The 20,939-nt window shown below is 48.5% G+C and overlaps 1 protein-coding gene across 1 annotated transcript; it reads right to left on the reverse strand.

The window, feature by feature from the left end:
• Positions 1-5,765: 5,765 nt before the first annotated feature.
• LOC106562605 (glutamine and serine-rich protein 1-like) lies at positions 5,766-20,658 on the reverse strand. Its single transcript, XM_045689496.1, has 13 exons — positions 20,252-20,658; positions 17,494-17,594; positions 16,833-16,982; positions 13,144-16,464; positions 12,559-12,854; positions 12,213-12,329; positions 11,864-11,997; positions 11,550-11,758; positions 11,264-11,401; positions 9,483-9,580; positions 9,241-9,387; positions 8,903-8,998; positions 5,766-6,060 (listed from the first exon to the last, which is right to left on the reverse strand). Exons 1-13 carry the CDS (start codon positions 20,356-20,358, stop codon positions 5,920-5,922), a joined length of 5,055 nt encoding a protein of 1,684 aa, XP_045545452.1. The 5' UTR covers positions 20,359-20,658; the 3' UTR covers positions 5,766-5,919.
• Between the last annotated feature and the right edge of the window lie 281 nt (positions 20,659-20,939).

Below are 20,939 nucleotides of genomic sequence, written 5' to 3' on the forward strand. Positions count from 1 at the left end.
TTGCACTGCTTTGCTTTATCTTGGCCAGGTTGCAGTTGTAAATGAGAACTTGTTCTCAACTGGCCACCTGGTTAAATAAACGTAAAATAAAAAAATAAAAAGATCATATTCATCAGATCATGAAACTCACATGTTAGCGCAAGGTGTAAACGAGGCTCTGTTCAGATGTAATTGTGTTTCTTAAACCAGCCATCAACAGTGACTGTACAAAACATTAGGAATACCTTCCCCCAAATGCCCTCAGAACAGCCTCAATTAGTTTTTACTTTTTTTTTAAACATTTTAGCAGACGCTCTTATCCAGAGCGACTAACAGTAGTGATTGCATACATTTCATTTAATTTCATGCATTTTTTTTTTGTTGTAGTAGTTGGGACATGGACTCTACAAGGTGTCGTTCCACAGGGATGCTGGCCCATGTTGACTCCAATGCTTCCCGCAGTTGTGTCAAGTTGGCTGGATGTGCTTTGGGTGGTGGACCATTCTTGATACACACAGGACACTGTTGAGAGTGAAAGACCCAGCAGCGTTGCAGTTCTTGACACACTCAAACCGGTGCGCCTGGCACCTACTACCATACATCGTTCAAAGGCACTTAAATCTTTCACCCTTTGAATGGCAAATATACACAATCCATCTCTCAGTTGTCTCAAAGCTTAAAAATCCTTCTTTAACCTGTCTTCTCTCCTTCATCTACAATGATTGAAGTGGATTTAACAAGTGACATCAATAAGGGATCATAGCTTTCACCTGGATTCACCTGGTCAGTCTATGTCATGGAAAGAGCAGGTGTTCCTAATGTTTTGTACACTCAGTGTATTATAGCTGCAAAACAGAAGACATCTCTCTCTCACACACACACAGAAACACACCTCCCCTCTCTTTCACACACATGCACACATACACTTGTGGTGAAATGTCACTAAACAGCTCTTTGGTTAACACACTTAGAGAACTAGTCCACAAGGTGAAAGCAATGTTGGCTCTCCTCTTTCAGTTCCTGTTCTGGGAAAATGAACCAACTTTATTTCCTTCACTTTCTCCTTCAAACTTATCACGCATGCAATGTCAGAGGAGAATGATTGCTTTAGGGCTGATGTGGTTATTAATTAGCTAAATGTATTTGGTTAGTGATTGTTCCCGGTATAATGGGTGGATTCAGAGGCGGCTGGTGGGAGGAGCTATCGGAGGACAGGCTCATGTAATGGCTGGAATGAAAACATGTTTTTTTTACCGTTCCACTGATTCCATTCCAGCCATTACAATGAGCCCATCCTCCTATAACTCCGCCCACCAGCCTCCTCTGGTTGATTGCAGTCTACTCCCTCATTCAGTGGGAGGACAGATTATCTAGATGGACGCCACTGTTTATGACCAACATGAGTCTCTTCTCTATTAGGATACAGTGTTCCCATGACACAGTGGGTACATGGGATATCATCCCCACATCATCAGGTTGGCATCTCCATGTAAACAGATTCCCATTGGCATGGAGACTTGGAAACCAGCTCAGTCTCACCCAGTCTCAATGCATTCCACTCTGTTCATATCCCACATATCAAACGATGTATCAATATTCATATGCTTTTCAGCTGTAGGCCTAGAACAGGGGTTTGTGTTTCACAAGCCCGGCATCTCTCCCAGTGATGCCCGCACTGGAATCCCAAACGCCCACACCCCACCCCTGCCCAGAGGACAGGGGACAGCGCCCTCCTTCATAGGGCTGTGGTGGGAGAACAGGGGCGCTTTTGTTTTCGGGAGGGTACAGGGGAACGTTGTCTGCATTGTGGTCGTGCGGACAATCATATTTTATTCAACAGGCCGCTGGCTCTTGGCGGGGGCCAGGCCACAATGTCAGCCGTCCATTGTCAGAGGGAATAGTCTGTTCCAAGACAGGGTGAGCAGCATCACAGTCTGATCTTCCTGCCTCAGTGTGTTCTCCCTCTGTCAGCTATACAACATCTGTCACGTAGTGGACACGCAGACAGACAGACACCATACTCCCCTTTTCTCCCTCCCTGGCGCTCTCTCTACATCTCTCCCTCACACACATCATAGGGAAGGAGCAGTGCTCTCAGGTTTTAGAGGTTTTCAGTACGACTTACGCAAGGAGAAGTAACTGTTCTCCACCATAGGTTACTGTGTGAGGCTACAGCATGTTTTATGAACCTCTCCCTGTGTGGTTATGAAAGTGAAGTGAGTTGCCAAGGGAAACCTCTCACCTCCATAGCCAAACTCAGACCCTTTGAAGCCTCTGTGGTATTGAAGAGGAACTGGATGTGAACACTAAAGGTCTAAGTGTGACGATGGCTAGAGATGCCAATCACAGTGCTTTTAGGTAGTTTCCTTTCCAGGTTTCCATGACAGGTGAAAAGGGAAATTCTAGTCTAATAACCTTCACACTGTCAAACACAGACTTATTACAAAGGTGAGATAAGACAAGTTTTTATGTATGACTGGGACTGGGCCAATACAGTGGTATTCTCCATCTACCAGCCAGACCAGGAAAAACAGTCAAACATGCAGTCAAACTGACCCTTAAAAACATGCCTTTCTTGTAAGAGATGTGGTTCTAGATGAAATGTAGATTGACCGGTTAACTGTGAATTTTGAGTAAACGGACCGGTTAACTGTGAATTTTGAGTAAACGGACCGGTTAAGTGTACATTTTGACTAAACGGACCGGTTAAGTGTACATTTTGACTAAACGGACCGGTTAAGTGTACATTTTGCCTAAACGGACCGGTTAAGTGTACATTTTGCCTAAACGGACCGGTTAAGTTTACATTTTGACTAAACGGACCGGTTAAGTGTACATTTTGACTAAACGGACCGGTTAAGCGTACGTTTTGACTAAATGGACCGGTTAAGCGTACGTTTTGAGTAAACGGACCGGTTAAGCGTACGTTTTGACTAAACGGACCGGTTAAGTGTACGTTTTCAGTAAACGGACCGGTTAAGTGTACATTTTCAGTAAACGGACCGGTTAAGTGTACATTTTCAGTAAACGGACCGGTTAAGTGTACATTTTCAGTAAACGGACCGGTTAAGTGTACATTTTCAGTAAACGGACCGGTTAAGTGTACATTTTCAGTAAACGGCCTGTCAGAGTACTACTGTGGTACGTGAGAAACATTTACCCACCATGTGCAGCTCATGTCACTCTCCTGTCATATGGCCTTGTCATATCTAGACAACAACCCTGTCTTCTTTATACCATCTTGTTTATATGTGAAAGGGGTAGGAGGTAAAACGTGGTAAATTAAAGCCCGCCACAACACCTAGTCATGGATTGCATCCTGTTTTTTAAACATGCAGACATCTCAATGACATCGCAGTACCTTGATGTAAGTAAACAGACATCTCAATGACATCGCAGTACCTCGATGTAAGTAAACAGACATCTCAATGACATCGCAGTACCTTGATGTAAGTAAACAGACACGTAGAGATTCATTAAACCATTTCAACGTCCATGTTTAGTAGGAAATGTATTTTCACATCAGAAAATAATCAGTGTCTAACACAGCTACACTTGAAAAGAAAAAAACGATTCAAATGCAGTCTGCATAAATCTGTTCAAAATGGATGCAAACCCTTAAAGAAAAATGATCTTAAAAGCCCAGTGCAGTCAAAAATGTGATTTTTCTGTGTTTTATATTTCCACAGAGGTTGAAATAATACTGTGAAATTGTGAAAATGATGATAAAGCCCTTTTAGTGTAAGAGCTGTTTGAAAAGACTGCCTGAACTTTGACTGTTTTGGTGGGATGGAGATTTGACCTGCTCAAATGACCAATAAGACTCGTTCTTATTGAACCTAGGTTACAAAGTTCCAAACCTCTCTGCCAATAACAGCTAGTTTTCAGTTTTCCCTTCCCCACTCAGACCACTCCCAGACAGTCCTAGTAACATTCTTGATTGATAAATTGCTCTGTGCTAAGAAGCCATTGGTTTCATTTTGACCATTTTAATTGGAAATAATCACAGTAAGGTACTTAACTGTTACCCAGAAATGATTTGATATTGAGACAAAACAGCTGCATTAGACCTTTAAGAGATATATATATATGTAAGTATACAATATGTCATCGAATAAACGCATAGGGAATCTTCTCTGAAAAACAATGAAAAGTGCATTGAACAAGAAACAATTACGACCACAATTTTCTTCTGTGAAAAATACATCTATAAGTGAGATAAAATGTACATTTGTAAAGAAAAACAGGAGTATAAAGGCTTTTTTTCTGTTTTCTTCTTATTTTACCTCAGATACAGCAGTTAAGGTAATAGCATTTCATTAGAATAAAAGATGACAAAAAGCAGTGTTAGAATTGCACCAACTCTGTTCGGATCCACAACTCATCATGAGAAAATTACTTTTTGAAGCACAAAAGGTAAGTATCTATATTATATAAAATTCTTCCTGGAAAGAACCAATGTGACAAAACTGCTCTTTTTACAAAATGTACATTATATATATATAAATTTGGCGATCCATTGTGAGAAAACATGTTTTACATATATATATCTATGAATATATATTTATATAATAACCCGCGCCCCTTTATTTACTCATCAAATATCTGACTAAGGACTTGATTCAATCTGTAGTGCTGAAGATCTCAGCACGATAGAAATGTATAAGCGATGTTCCCGTGTTCGCGGAGACTGCATTCACGATGAACTCTGCATATGTCGGCTCAATCACTATTTACCTTTAAAACTGCGCCACGTCGCTGATCTTCAGCACAACCGCTTGAATCGAACCCAAAAGTTTGCTGTAGGTAGTCAAGGGTCTGCTTTCTGATTGGCTGTTCTCCATTTCCTATGTTAATCTCTGCCTATCTAGTGCATGCTCATTGGTTGCGATCTTTCATGATTTGCAAAACAAATACAAAACTACATAAGAAAAATAAGTCTATGAAAATGTCCACTAGCAGTTTGCTAGTTATATATATATATATATATTCTTTACTAAAAAACCCAGATTGTCCTCCTCTGTGGTTTCAGAGGCGTCTAGCCAATCAGGTAGTGCTGAAATGCTGGACCTCCTCTTCTCATCATCTCCAGACAGCGCTGCTTCCTCTGGTCATCCAGTTAGTACATTAAAACAGGAGGACAGGAGGTTGATGCTCTCTGTCAGCTGACTATAGCTCCCCTGCCTCTTATTCCATCTCTCTGGGCTGTAGGACGACATCTCTGTCCCTCCCTCCTTCCATCCCTCTCTCTCTTCACTATAGACCCCTTCCCATCGCTCACTCTGCTTTAGGCAGACCTCCCCCTTTCTGTCCTTCACTCGGTCTCTCTCCCTCCATGCTGTAGGCAGGCCTCTCTCCCTCCATCTCTCTGTCCGTGCTATAGGCAGGCCTCTCTCCCTCCATCTCTGTCCGTGCTATAGGCAGGCCTCTCTCCCTCCATCTCTCTGTCCGTGCTATAGACAGGCCTCTCTCCCTCCATCTCTGTCCGTGCTATAGACAGGTCTCTCTCCCTCCATCTCTGTCCATGCTATAGGCAGGCCTCTCTCCCTCCATCTCTCTGTCCGTGCTACAGGCAGGCCTCTCTCCCTCCATCTCTGTCCGTGCTATAGGCAGGCCTCTCCTTCCATCTCTCTGTCCGTGCTATAGACAGGCCTCTCCCTCCATCTCTGTCCGTGCTATAGGCAGGCCTCTCCTTCCATCTCTCTGTCCGTGCTATAGACAGGCCTCTCCCTCCATCTCTCTGTCCGTGCTATAGGCAGGCCTCTCCCTCCATCTCTCTGTCCGTGCTATAGGCAGGCCTCTCCCTCCATCTCTGTCCGTGCTATAGGCAGGCCTCTCTCCCTCCATCTCTCTCTCTGTCTGTCTGTGCTATAGGCAGGCCTCTCTCCCTCCATCTCTCTCTCTGTCTGTGCTATAGGCAGGTCTCTCTCCCTGTCTGTGCTATAGGCAGGCCTGCTGCACCTGGTTGAGGAGCTCTCCGAAGCGGTCGAACAGGCCCTCCACCCAGGCTCCGTTCCTCATGCACAGCTGCACCGTCTGCTCCTGCCCCATGTCCCCAGCCTGCACCCGCAATGACGCAATCTGCAACACAGCAACCACAAAACAACCCACACGTCAGCCACAAAACAACCCACCCGTCAGCCACAAAACAACCCACCCGTCAGCCACAAAACAACCCACCCGTCAGCCACAAAACAACCCACCCGTCAGCCACAAAACAACCCACACGTCAGCCACAAAACAACACACAGGTCAGCCACAAAACAACACACAGGTCAACCACAAAACAACCCACCCGTCAGCCACAAAACAAGACACAGGTCAACCACAAAACAACCCACCCGTCAGCCACAAAACAACACACAGGTCAGCCACAAAACAACCCACCCGTCAGCCACAAAACAACACACAGGTCAGCCACAAAACAACACACAGGTCAGCCACAAAACAACACACAGGTCAACCACAAAACAACACACAGGTCAGCCACAAAACAACCCACCCGTCAGCCACAAAACAACCCACCCGTCAGCCACAAAACAACCCACAGGTCAACCACAAAACAACACACAGGTCAGCCACAAAACAACACACAGGTCAGCCACAAAACAACACACAGGTCAACCACAAAACAACACACAGGTCAACCACAAAACAACACACAGGTCAGCCACAAAACAACACACAGGTCAGCCACAAAACAACCCACCCGTCAGCCACAAAACAACCCACCCGTCAACCACAAAACAACACACAGGTCAACCACAAAACAACCCACCCGTCAGCCACAAAACAACACACAGGTCAACCACAAAACAACCCACCCGTCAGCCACAAAACAACACACAGGTCAACCACAAAACAACACACAGGTCAACCACAAAACAACACACAGGTCAACCACAAAACAACCCACCCGTCAGCCACAAAACAACACACAGGTCAACCACAAAACAACACACAGGTCAACCACAAAACAACACACAGGTCAACCACAAAACAACACACAGGTCAACCACAAAACAACACACAGGTCAGCCACAAAACAACACACAGGTCAACCACAAAACAACACACAGGTCAGCCACAAAACAACACACAGGTCAGCCACAAAACAACTGCCAGGGGCCTCTGCCAGGGCGTGACGTATTGCCTGACAAAGGCACAAGCAGCAAACAATTACACATCCAGAGGGGTTGTTACTGAAGAGATAACCTAGGTTCAAGACAATTCTAATCTGAACATGACACTCAGTGGTCACTGCTGATACGGCGTCTCCATTCTGCAGTCAAAACGTCACGTTGGAGGTTAGACCGAGGGCAATGTAGACCAACTAGACAGCTGGCTAGGGTGTATTGTTTAGACCGAGGGCAATGTGGACCAACTAGACAGCTGGCTAGGGTGTATTGTTTAGACCGAGGGCAATGTGGACCAACTAGACAGCTGGCTAGGGTATATTGTTTAGACCGAGGGCAATGTGGACCAACTAGACAGCTGGTTAGGGTGTATTGTTTAGACCGAGGGCAATGTAGACCAACTAGACAGCTGGTTAGGGTGTATTGTTTAGACCGAGGGCAATGTGGACCAACTAGACAGCTGGTTAGGGTGTATTGTTTAGACCGAGGGCAATGTGGACCAACTAGACAGCTGGCTAGGGTGTATTGTTTAGACCGAGGGCAATGTGGACCAACTAGACAGCTGGCTAGGGTGTATTGTTTAGACCGAGGGCAATGTGGACCAACTAGACAGCTGGTTAGGGTGTATTGTTTAGACCGAGGGCAATGTGAGCCAACTAGACAGCTGGTTAGGGTGTATTGTTTAGACCGAGGGCAATGTGGACCAACTAGACAGCTGGCTAGGGTGTATTGTTTAGACCGAGGGCAATGTGGACCAACTAGACAGCTGGTTAGGGTGTATTGTTTAGACCGAGGGCAATGTGGACCAACTAGACAGCTGGTTAGGGTGTATTGTTTAGACCGAGGGCAATGTGGACCAACTAGACAGCTGGCTAGGGTGTATTGTTTAGACCGAGGGCAATGTGGACCAACTAGACAGCTGGTTAGGGTGTATTGTTTAGACCGAGGGCAATGTGGACCAACTAGACAGCTGGCTAGGGTGTATTGTTTAGACCGAGGGCAATGTGGACCAACTAGACAGCTGGCTAGGGTGTATTGTTTAGACCGAGGGCAATGTGGACCAACTAGACAGCTGGCTAGGGTGTATTGTTTAGACCGAGGGCAATGTGGACCAACTAGACAGCTGGTTAGGGTGTATTGTTTAGACCGAGGGCAATGTGGACCAACTAGACAGCTGGTTAGGGTGTATTGTTTAGACCGAGGGCAATGTGGACCAACTAGACAGCTGGCTAGGGTGTATTGTTTAGACCGAGGGCAATGTGGACCAACTAGACAGCTGGCTAGGGTGTATTGTTTAGACCGAGGGCAATGTGGACCAACTAGACAGCTGGTTAGGGTGTATTGTTTAGACCGAGGGCAATGTGGACCAACTAGACAGCTGGCTAGGGTGTATTGTTTAGACCGAGGGCAATGTGGACCAACTAGACAGCTGGTTAGGGTGTATTGTTTAGACCGAGGGCAATGTGGACCAACTAGACAGCTGGTTAGGGTGTATTGTCCAAAGACACACTCCTGTACATGGCCGTGTTCTTAGCATCCCTGAAGTATTCCACCACAGACACACCGGGGCACACACAGTACACATGCCTGACCCCACTAGGGTGACCACATTTAAAATACCCAAATGTGGGACAACTTTGCGGGACAGTGTAGCCTGGTGGGAGGGAGTTGTTTTAGTCTGTTGATAAAATGTGGGACATGATTGTTTGCTTGCAGGACAAAGGGCCAACATGCAGGGACATGTGGTCACACTAGGCCACTCACAGAGACACAGAGTGCTGTCTCACCTCATCCTTACACATGAGGTATGTGTGGTACTTGTAATGCTGTAGAGAATGGTAGAGGGAGAACCACTGGGGTTTCTGCTGGTCCACTGTGTATTCCTAGAGACAGACAGAACACAGAGTTCATTACACTAGTTTCCTAAACACTCGACGCAGACTTCACAGTTTGGTCAAGTAAGCATAAAAAACTAAATGCATTCACATCAAGCAGTACTTACAAAAATAGCAGTCACAGAGACACAAACTGAGTGCAGGACGCCCTCTACCGGACAAAACCAGAAAGTGCTTCTTCTTTCCCTCTGGCCCGCCCTGTAAATAGCAGTCAACATAGAGCCTCTTACCAGGGGCAGTTTGCTGGGGGACCTGGAAGGCTTCATGTTCTTCCTGTTGTAGGCCTTCCCACTGAGCCGCACCTTAAAGGCTGGGGTCTCCCCATCTTTCTTGAGCTCTGTTACCACCGAGATCTCTGGGAAGCTGTCCAGAGCCGTCTGAGGACAGAGACAATGTGAGAGGTACTCAATAAAAGGTTGTTGAGGAAGGCAGAGGCCTATATTTATGTTCAGGAGAATGCTAAAACACAAACCTTAAAGAGTTGTCCCACTCGTAGTCTGGGCAGCAGGCGTCTCCTGTTGTCCCAGATCATCCCGTCCACTCTCTTCATGTGGGGCAGCAACAGCTCATCTGAACCCCAGAAACAATGTGATCAGCTTCCTAAATTCTACAGCCACCTTCCCACTCCCTTCCCCTCTCTCCTCAGATATGCCCAGCCTGATTACTCCCCCCGTGAATACACCTGTCCCCTTTCCACTCCCTTCCCCTCTCTCCTCAGATATGCCCAGCCTGATTACTCCCCCCGTGAATACACCTGTCCCCTTTCCACTCCCTTCCCCTCTCTCCTCAGATATGCCCAGCCTGATTACTCCCCCCGTGAATACACCTGTCCCCTTTCCACTCCCTTCCCCTCTCTCCTCAGATATGCCCAGCCTGATTACTCCCCCTGTGAATACACCTGTCCCCTTCCCACTCCCTTCCCCTCTCTCCTCAGATATGCCCAACCTGATTACTCCCCCTGTGAATACACCTGTCCCCTTCCCACTCCCTTCCCCTCTCTCCTCAGATATGCCCAGCCTGATTACTCCCCCTGTGAATACACCTGTCCCCTTCCCACTCCCTTCCCCTCTCTCCTCAGATATGCCCAACCTGATTACTCCCCCTGTGAATACACCTGTCCCCTTCCCACTCCCTTCCCCTCTCTCCTCAGATATGCCCAGCCTGATTACTCCCCCCGTGAATACACCTGTCCCCTTTCCACTCCCTTCCCCTCTCTCCTCAGATATGCCCAGCCTGATTACTCCCCCCGTGAATACACCTGTCCCCTTTCCACTCCCTTCCCCTCTCTCCTCAGATATGCCCAGCCTGATTACTCCCCCTGTGAATACACCTGTCCCCTTCCCACTCCCTTCCCCTCTCTCCTCAGATATGCCCAACCTGATTACTCCCCCTGTGAATACACCTGTCCCCTTCCCACTCCCTTCCCCTCTCTCCTCAGATATGCCCAGCCTGATTACTCCCCCTGTGAATACACCTGTCCCCTTCCCACTCCCTTCCCCTCTCTCCTCAGATATGCCCAGCCTGATTACTCCCCCCGTGAATACACCTGTCCCCTTTCCACTCCCTTCCCCTCTCTCCTCAGATATGCCCAGCCTGATTACTCCCCCCGTGAATACACCTGTCCCCTTCCCACTCCCTTCCCCTCTCTCCTCAGATATGCCCAGCCTGATTACTCCCCCCGTGAATACACCTGTCCCCTTCCCTAACCCCCCTACCGCAGTCATTCCCAAATCTGTTTTTAAGGAACTCAGTCCGGCTTTCATGTTACTGTTGACAGTTGTAACAGTAGAATGCAGAAGGTGTCATGTAGAAATTGGGTAGTGCATCATCAGTTCCTCTTGTCATGTCAGTCACCTTAGAGAGATATTTATAACCCGTCAGAAATGTCCAGATCAACTAGTCCATGTCAGATAACGTTTTATAGCCCATAGATAGTTGTCCTTTTTTTGTCACTCAAATATCACATACACATTAGACATGGCAAAATGAATAGATTTGCAAGAAAATCTGATTGAAAAACACAATTTTCTTTGCACCCCATGACATAATGTGTAGAAATGCAGGAAATAAGCTTTAAACCTACAAAATGTTCTCTCCACCAACAAGAGGGGTGTGAACAGCACGTCTCATGAACAGCAGTCGTACCCATAGAAATAGACAAGGCGGGTGCGCGCACAGGGGGACGCGGGATGTTCCCCAATGCTGGAAGGGTACCAACCATCCCCCTCTCCCCTCTGTTAGGGGTATACCCACCGTTCTCCCTCTCCAGAGCGCTCATCACGTCTGCATCCAGGGCAACGCTGATCAGCAGCTCTACAAAGCTCTTAAACGTCTCCTTCATGGTCCTGGTGTTGAGGAACCGAGAGGAAAACGGCACTGGAGGAGTGAACTCTGAGAGACAGAGAGAGAAAAGAGAGAGAGAGGACGAGGGAGAGGGAAGAACAAGAGAGATAAAACAGCACATAAGAGGAAGTTGCAGAGCTCCATCAAGCCATGGGAATGAGCCTAAATGAAGGTCCTCTAAAGCCTCAACCCTCACCATCATCTTCAGCCTCATCCTCAGGAGAGGACTCAGAGTACTCCTCCTTCCACTTCCTCCTCTTCTTGGGCGGGGGCTCTGCCTTGGTCTTGGGCTGCTTGGCGCGAGGCTTGGACTGGGACTTCTGTGATGTGGGCGTAGCGAGAGGGTCAGAGTTCACTGAGCGGGGAGGAGTCTTTAGACCGAGCAGTGTCTTCGCCTGGGAGCCTCTGGAGGAGAGAGAATGAAGGTAGAAATGAATGAATGAAACAAGATTTAGAATGATGAACATGAGACAGGCTCAGGTAAATAAGTAGTGTAACAGATATCAGTACCTCATGGAGGACATGGGCTTGCAGCGTGGTTTGCGGTTGCAGACCCGAACGTACTCCTTCTTGTTGACCGTGTCCAGGAACTTGACATACACCCTCCTGTACATGGTCTTAGCGTCGCCAAAGTAGCCCAGATACTAGAAGGGATGTATACACACAACAGCAGTACTGTGATCTGAACAACAGAGTGGATTCATGTTACTCTGCTTACAGAATAATGTTAACAATTCAAACTCTATGGGGATTTATACACACACACACAAATCATCATCTGTGAGTGTGTGGTCATGAGTAGTGTGTGTATGTGCATGCATAGGTGTGTGTGTCTAATCATATGTATGCCTGTCCCTACACTGTTAGTGGCTGAGAACACTCTCTTCCTGTCCCTCAGCTCAGGGACAAACTTCTGCAGCAGAGCTTTCTGGACCTTCCAGATGGCTGGGGGTTCCTGTCCTGCTGTCAATGTCACCTACACAAATCACCACACACACACACACACACACACACACACACACACACACACACACACACACACACACGTAGAACAAGTCTCAGCATGGATCAATAGAACAAACACAAACCACACACAGACAAATAGGTTTTATATATCTGGACTAACTGTATAAGACTGACTGACCACAAAAATGGAATCTCAGCCAAGGTCTGCTTTCACACAAATCCCTTCCCAACCCTCCTACCTTCAGGCTCCCTGTGTCCTCGTTTTTGACCACAAACTCGTCCCTCTCGCGGTACATGCCCTCTCCCCCGCTGTCCGACAGTTCTTCGTCCGTCAGTCCTTCTATGGCCACGCTGGTCAGCTGGACGGCCAGCTGGCCTGGGGGCGCCGGCTTCGCCCCCTCCCGCCCCGACGACGACGAGCTGGTTGTCGAGGACTCCTTTGGTGCAGCCGTCTGCTGCTCCTGGGCTTTGGAGACTGAGTGGGGCATGCTGGGAGCCTGGTCTGGCTTCAGGAAAGAGTTGGAGAGTCTGTTGTCTGTTGAGGGAGAGAAGAGAGGGAGAAGGGAGAAGGGAGAGGAGAGAGGGGATAGAGGTTAGGGTATTAGATGTTAAAATGTGGTAACTACTGGATATAATATGGGTACTAATGAATGCAATAAGCCATATTTTCCTTGATTATGAAAATGGTTTTGGAGATAAAAAACAAAGCATTTTATTTAAATGGTATCCATTCAGGGAACAATGCTGTCTCACCCTACACTGATAACTAACAAACCAGATGACTGAATCATAAGGGCTTGTAAGGGCAGCCCATCCATGTTTACCCGCTTTGTGTGTCCTGTCTGAGGGCTCGTCCAGGGCCGACAGGGCTGAGCTGATGCTGTTCTGGAGGGCCTGGTTCTTTCCAGCGCTGCTCTCATCCTCGTCCGAGCTGAACGATGGCAGTGTCTCCAGGTTCTTCTGGAGCTCTTCCTCCAGACGCTTCTGCTGCTGCTGAGAGCTCCCCGCGACCCCAAGGCCCTCATCGCCTATCAATGGTGCTGATGGAGGTTGTATTTTCAGAGGTAGAGGCGGTATGGCGCACAGGGGCCGTTTGGACGAAGCCGAGGGCTTGCGGGAGCGACTGGGGGTCCGTACGGGGGGCGAGGAGAAGTGCTGTTTGGGACCTGACTTGAGGAAGTCCAGAAAGGAGCCGATGAAGCCTGTCTTGACCTCTGGCTGTTGCTCCTCCACCTCACGGATCTTCTGCCTCATCCTCTCCTGCTGCTGGTAGCTGTCGTAGACCGCCTCCGAGGTGGAGGGGGAGCTGGTGGGGTCGCTGCCCCGGGAGTTCTGCCTCTTGGCCTGGACTGTCTTTTTCCTTGGTTGGATGTTGTCTTCCTCTGGAACAGGTGGCTTGGCCAAAGCCTTGGGGCGGACCCTCTTTTTGGGGTTGACAAAGCCAGAGGGACACTCGTCAAGGCCGTCTTCTCTCTTGATGACTTTGGGCCCTTTGGGGTTGTGCTTATTGGCCTTGCCTCTGTTGAGGTTCCCTGAGGGGTCGTAGCCCAGGCCAGACAGGTGGTACTCATTCTCAGAGTGGCCTCCGTTGGGGTTGCCATCGGCCCTGTTGCTAGGGTAAACAGACTGTCCTTTGGGCGAAATGTTGATTGGCTCATCTCCGGGCTTCCGTAGCAAACCCTTGTCGGCACCCATGTCATGCCTGGGGTTGACTACAGTGGTGTGCGAGTGTGACATTGAGTACTGTTGCCCCAGATGCCCCTCCGCTTTAGGAAACTGGTGTCCGTCTGAGGTCATAGGAGAGCCATTGAGATTCAGTGTCATGGTGTTATGGGAGTTAGTGTTGGTGATGATGGAGGTCTGGGAAGATGAAGAGGAGAAACTAGGTGACTGGTGTCTGGTGTCCCCAGTCTGGAAATGACCCTTGGGGTCGGCCATGTCGCCCTCAGCGGCGCCGGACGTGGCTTTGACAAAGTCCTGCGGCGTGACACCGCATGCGGCTGCCGTGGCGGCCAGGATGTCGTCCACATTGGACAGGATGTTCCTCTCGTCTGCCAGCAGCATGGACTCTGGGAAGCAGATGGAGCTCAGGGCGAAATGGTGCTTGGCGTCCTGCGACTGCTGCTGATTGGTCGATTGGCTGTAAGGGTCTTTTGGCGAAGAGAGGTGAAGTATGGAGGAGTCCGTGATGGTGTTCTGTCCTACTGGCCCAGGCTGGCTCTGGCTGCCATTGAGGCTAACGCTGATCAGATGATCTCCCTCCATGTGAAGGTACTGGACCGGGACCTGGCCTGACCCGGGGGTCAGCTGCACCTTGGAAGGGTTGAGACCACAGTGGATGAGAGGCTGCTGGATCAGGACCATCTGCTGGTCCCGATCAGACTCCAGTAGAACCTGAGAGTTGGGGACCCTGATATAGTGGTTCTGTGTGTGGTTCAGGGCAGACTGGGCGTTGGCCTGGTGATTTTGTTGCCGTGGCTCGGGCCCTTTGAGCAGGAGCGAGTGCTGTTTGAGCTCCTCATGGGAAGACATGAGCTGGGCGTTGGTCCTAGTCTTTGGGCCCATGAGCTGGTCTTCGGCTCGCGAGTTGCTCCGGATCACACTCTGAGTGTTGTAACGGTCATCCATTTTGGAGACTACGTAGACCACATTGTCACTTCCCCCCAGGCTGGAGGTTTCTAAAGAGACCTGCTGGAGAGCCTGGAGGTCCTCGATGGGGATCTCTCCTTCCAGTTTCAGTTTGCAGTAGGCTGGCTTTAGGTCCTGTACTGAGGATCTGCAGTTGTTCTGTAAGGCGAGGGGAGGGGCTGAAGAGAAGGGGGTGTAGCCCTGGCCCGATATTGATGTGGGTAACCTCTGGGCGCTGGCGGAGGGGTAGGGGGCGCTGAGGGATTGTCCTGCGGCGTAGCTCTGAGACTGAGTGACCGAAGCCTGCCCCTGAGACAGGTAGCTCACGTTAGGGGCACCCTGAGAGTGGCTGGCGGGGGAGCTCTGAGAGGGGTTGCCCAGACACAGGCCCTGAACCTGGGCTCCGTACTGGCCCACATCATCCTGGCTCTGCCCAGGGCTGGAGCAGTAGACCAGGGACTGACTGACAGACGCTACATTGCCTGAATGGCCAGAGAAGGAGGGCAGAGTCTTATAGAGAGAAGGCCTGAGGAGGTCTGAGGAGGAAGAGGAGTAAGCCTGGGAGGTGATGTAACTCTGAGAGTGGCTGAGAGTGGACAGCAGACTGGGCAACGGGGCCGATGTGTAGGGCTGATTCTGCTGGCTGGCAATCACTGAACCCTGCTTCAGCCCTGGCCCCTGCCCTGGGGAGGGGTAGCTCTCTGGAGATCCACCCTGTGACTTGGGGTGACCCTGTCCGCCATCTGGGGCCAGTTTGGAAGAACAGTCTTTAGTCTTGGCACCCGTGGAGGACGAGCAGTACCCAGAGGGGGAGGGGATGGAGGAGGGGTAGGCCTGAGATTGCACACCTGTCTTGGGCTGCTGCGCGCCGTTGACCCCCTGGGAGGAGTCCGTCCCCATGGAGGTGCTGCAGGGCACTGGGGTCTGCCTCGAGGGGTCCTGCTGGAAGGAGCCATCCCCCTCCCCGCTGCCTGAGCCGAGGTAGCCCTGCAGGGAATGCTGCAAGCCAGGCAGCTGCTCTGAGACAGCGTGGCTGCTGCTAGAAGGCCTCTGGTGGTGCTTGATCACACTACATTCCCGCTGAAGTGCTCTCTCGATGGAGCCCGAGAAGATGGGCACCCCGTAAGGCTGGGGGGCTGACTGGGTAGCCAAGGGCAGTAGCCCAAACTGGGGCTGCAGGAGGTGGGGGGCCGACTCCTGGGCCGAGCGATATGTGGATGACTGGGGAGGAAGGGCAGCGCCCAGGGAGGGGGTGGGGAGGCGGTCGAAGGCCAGGGAGGTAGGTAGCGTGGCCTGGCTGGGTTTAAGCTGCAGCAGGGGGTCGAGGTGGGAGGAGAGCAGGCCGTTGGTGGAGGTGCTGAAGGCGTGGTCCTGGAGGGCCAGGGAGGGGGTGGTGGCGTAGCTCCGCGAGGGGAAGGCACCAGGGTGTTGATAAGAGGAGAGGGGGGCAGGATAGGGAAATGTGGCGCTGGTAGGCAGGGCTCCGGTGAGGAACAGCTCTGTGGTGGGGTTAGCGCCTAAGGGAAAATAAAAAAAGATGAATAAAGATAAATCTTCGGGCAAGTACACATCCAAACAAAATACAAAATGATAGACAAAGACAAGCCGCTAACACAGTTCACACATGACAGATGAACAAAACATGAGAGAGAGGTAGAAAGAGAACAAGGCCAACGATGTCTAATATATGAACTGAGTGGAATGGATACAGCCCTCATTTCCAAATTGAAACCAGCATGGTGCCTCAATTCAAAATGTCATTTTCTTTGGAATTCATGACGCACAGAACAATTCATAAATCCACAACAAATAATTCACAACACTCAAAAATGAGTGTGCAAAACGGCAGCCATTTGGTGTGTGTATAAGGTGTGTGTGGCCTCACCGGTCTGCCACGTGGTGGTCCTAAAGGGGGGGAGCAGAGAGGCCCCGACAGGACCAGCCTGCTGCAGGGCTCTAGACTCCATGGCCGACAGGAAGTTCATGACAGAGGTCTCAGTAGTGTTCGCGCCTGAGTCAAACCCCCCCGACAGACCTGGGAGAGGTGGAAGAAGGGGAGTCGGTGAAGAGACAGAACGTGTCATGAGGTTACTGAGGTTGTGTCTAGAAGGGTTACAGATTGTGTCAGAAATGTACTTTTCAGAGCAGGTTAAGTTTTTTTTTATTTTTTTTGTCATTTTTTAGCAGACGCTCTTATCCAGAGCGACTTACAGTAGTGAATGCATACATTTCATTTTTTTTTTTTTTCATTTCATACATTTTTTCGTACTTGGCCCCCCGTGGGAATCGAACCCACAACCCTGGCGTTGCAAACACCATGCTCTACCAACTGAGCTACGGGGAAGGCATAGGTTTGTGAATTAGGTTTTAAAAAAAAGTCAGTTTGACAAAAGTTGTATCCGTCTAGACATGACCGATTACTGATGCAGGCACAGTAACATTCTCCTAATGGTCTTCCTACAATAACAACACAGTGTGAGTGGCAGCCCTCTACAGTTCATTAAACAAGTCCAAACTCTTAGTCCTTTATTAAACCACCATCTTACCAGTAGGGTGATGGGTAGTGGTGTAGGTGGGCAGCTGGGTGCAGGCGTAGGTCTGCCGATGGAGGAGCTCCGACTCCAGGTGCGTTGCACCATAACTGGCACTGCGGAAAGGAACACACACACACACACACACACACACACACACACACACACACACACACACATTAGGACACGCACGTTTTGCACCTTTACTGTGCAACCTCACCTTGCCTCAGAGGCACTAAACCAGACAAGCTTATTCCATACATCAACAACACAGTGTGACCACCATCACAACAGCACACTGTGCCCGTCAGTCCCCTGGACCTTGCCCTGTCACACAGAGACCCAGACGCTATTTATAGGCCCATGATGCAAGCTTACAAAAGTGTGTCAGGCGCAATGGAGGCCCTTAACAATGTGGTGCAGGACAGGTCTCAATCAATTGATATATAAAAAAATCTCTCACCCATTGATAATATTACAGTTGACAGTCACATAAGAGCTTATTGTTTTTTCAGCATTAGAAACGGAGATAAACAGATTAGAAAATGATATATGTTGACAGAACTGAAACATAACACTAGTATTGATTATAACAGGGTGTCAGACGAGCTCATATGAAGACTGCTGTACTAAACACGGATCCCACACAACATGAGAGCAGACACACTTGTTGTTCCCTGCTCACAGCTTAGCTACCACAGGGTAACATGCAGCACTATCAACCTGCACTGTCATGAATTGTGTCACTGTAGCTTGACAAGCAGCTGGTGCTCCCTCATGCCCTTTCCACAGCCCCCCAGAGTGACACAGAGACTGGCATCGCCACAGGTGAATTATTCATGTACACTGTACAGGGGAACCCAAGCAGGGTGAGGAAACCAAGAGGGATTGTTACAAGTCATAACAGGGTTATGAATGAGAGCTGTGGGAGGAACCAACCAAAACGCTGATTCTCACTGTGATCAGTGACGGAGAAAAAAATGTATGAAATGTATGCATTCACTACTGTAAGTCGCTCTGGATAAGAACGTCTGCTAAATGACTAAAATGTAAATCAGTTTAGAGAAACGCTGATTCTCACAGTGAACAGTTTGGAGGAACCAACCAAAACGCTGGTGCTTTCACACAGACAAGAGAAAGTGAAAAGGTCAGGAAGACATTATGGTACTCAGGGATGATGAGGTGATCTCCACCTCCTCCCTGAGTGGGACAGTTTATTTTCTAGAGTGAAACCACCGTTCTCTCTAAAGACAGACGCTGGCCAAGTCCTTTTTCCTGGAAGTTAGAACACTCACAGGGACAATGAGCAGTTGGAGAGAGAACTCAGGAACAGGCTTCAAGCATGTTCAGTCTAGCCTACTTTCATAATGTAATGACATAGAACTAACAGCTTCACCGTAGACAAACAAAAAACTTTAAAACCTACCTGTCTGATATGCTACCTTCCCTGATTTAACTTACCTACCCCTAAAACTGTTCAACTAAACATGTGCTGGTGAGTAGGTTAAAACAAGACCCCACACAATCCCAGTTTCCCTCCATAACCTGTGAAGTGACTGATCTCTAACCAGCCCTTCGCTCTCCCTTTACTTCTCCCTCTCTCCTCAGACCCTGGGGGTGGGAGGTGGGAGGAGGAGAGGGGGTGGGTGGCAGTCTGCCCCGAGGCACTGTGTGGGGCTCCACAGTTCATGTCTGGACAGAGATTCCCACTCACACCACTAAGAGGGCTCCTCTCTTCATCCAGATGGAAATGAGTTGAAGAGCCCAGTCTGCCAAGACGAGAGACATGATTCTGTCAAATGTGTTTAAACTTCATGTCGGAAAACAGGTAGTTAGGGTTTAGCTAAAGACTGAACCTCAATATCCACATATCTGATCAACTTCATTTTGTCTCTCGCTGTGTGTCTGTACTCAGCTGATACCATAACTAGGACAGCTTGTGTCCCACATTTTCAGCGCTATCCATTTATAAAACAGGATATTTTCACAGGCAATCCAGGTTAACTCCACACAGAGAGTAGACAAAAAAACACATTATCAACCACACCACTGAGCCTCCCAAATATGTGTGTAACAAGCACGACTTTCATATTCATCACTTTGTTCAACGGTCAATGCCTGAGATACTCTGAAGTAAACATTCAGAGTTGACCACTATGTAGACGTCAGACAACTGTCAACAAATAGTACAAAACACCAGTCTTTCTGTGACTTCACTTTCAGTCAAAACACCAGTCTTTCTGTGACTTCACTTTCAGTCAAAACACAATCCAAACGCTACTTCCTAAAATGTGAGACCATGTCAATAGTTCATCAGCGAATTAAACACCTCAGATTTGACAACGTTACGCGCAAAAACGTATCTAGCTAGCTATACAAATATACCCGTACATCAGTGTGATTAAGAGGATCTGTCTGGCGACTTTTTTCCTAGTTAAACATGGTTCATTCTAATCGATCGAATAATTGATTGAACTATTCGACATAATTGCATTCTTGCATGTAGATAGTTAATTGTGCATATTGACAATTAACGTGCAACATAGCTACGTAGCTGATGTCGTGCTATAGATTTTAGGAGTGTCCAACATTTCCAAAACACTGTTCAATGAGTGATCAGTAACTTTCTATTCATATGTCAAGCCCTCGACCCAATTGTTCCATAACACGACGCGTTAACTTTAAAAGCTCGTCACATTTCTGTTTGTTGTGCTAGGCCTTCCATCGCCGGAATTTTCCGTGAAAGGTGACCCGCCCTCTCCATCTCATTTACCTTGGCTTTATGCTTGCGGTGCTCCGCTCATAGGCCCAGGCTACGGTCTGTGCTGGTGGGGCCAGCGGGTCTGCGAAACTGGAATTCGGATAATTCCGGTCCATCATCGGTCGAAGGCTGGGAGTGATGCACTTCCCCGATGGCGCTTTGTGAAGCAGTAGGCACACATACGAGCGCGGGGCCGGACAAAACAATCACATTCTCCCGGACCATAGATTGTTAGGCGCCGTCAAGTTCAGCTGTTTAGTCCTGAAACTTTTTAACCGCTTCTCTTTAACATGAGGTTATGATGATAATCATTGTTCGTTTTCCTTAATCAAAAAGTGTGCAGGCACTGCATGGTGGTTTGGTACTTAGATCAGGTCCCCATGTTGCTTTATTTCCCATGATGCACCGCCAACCCTGCTTGACTTGGAAGAGTTCTTTCTCATAATTTTCCTTCAGTATAATAATGGAGCAATATTTTTTGGTGTGAAACGTTTTATACCTGTCTGAAATGGCATCAATAGTCAGTCATATCACTGATCATATATTTTTTAACACGACCTTTGCACAGACTTTTTTTTAACCTTTGCACGGTCACATAATTATGTAAGAAATCATGATATAATTTGCAGATAATTTAATGATCAAAATAATGATAGCCTTTGATTTTGCTGTAAAAATTAACACTTCACCATTCAAACAT

This window comes from Salmo salar, chromosome ssa11 (genome assembly GCF_905237065.1).
Source record: "Salmo salar chromosome ssa11, Ssal_v3.1, whole genome shotgun sequence".
NCBI classification, from domain to species: Eukaryota; Metazoa; Chordata; class Actinopteri; order Salmoniformes; family Salmonidae; genus Salmo; species Salmo salar.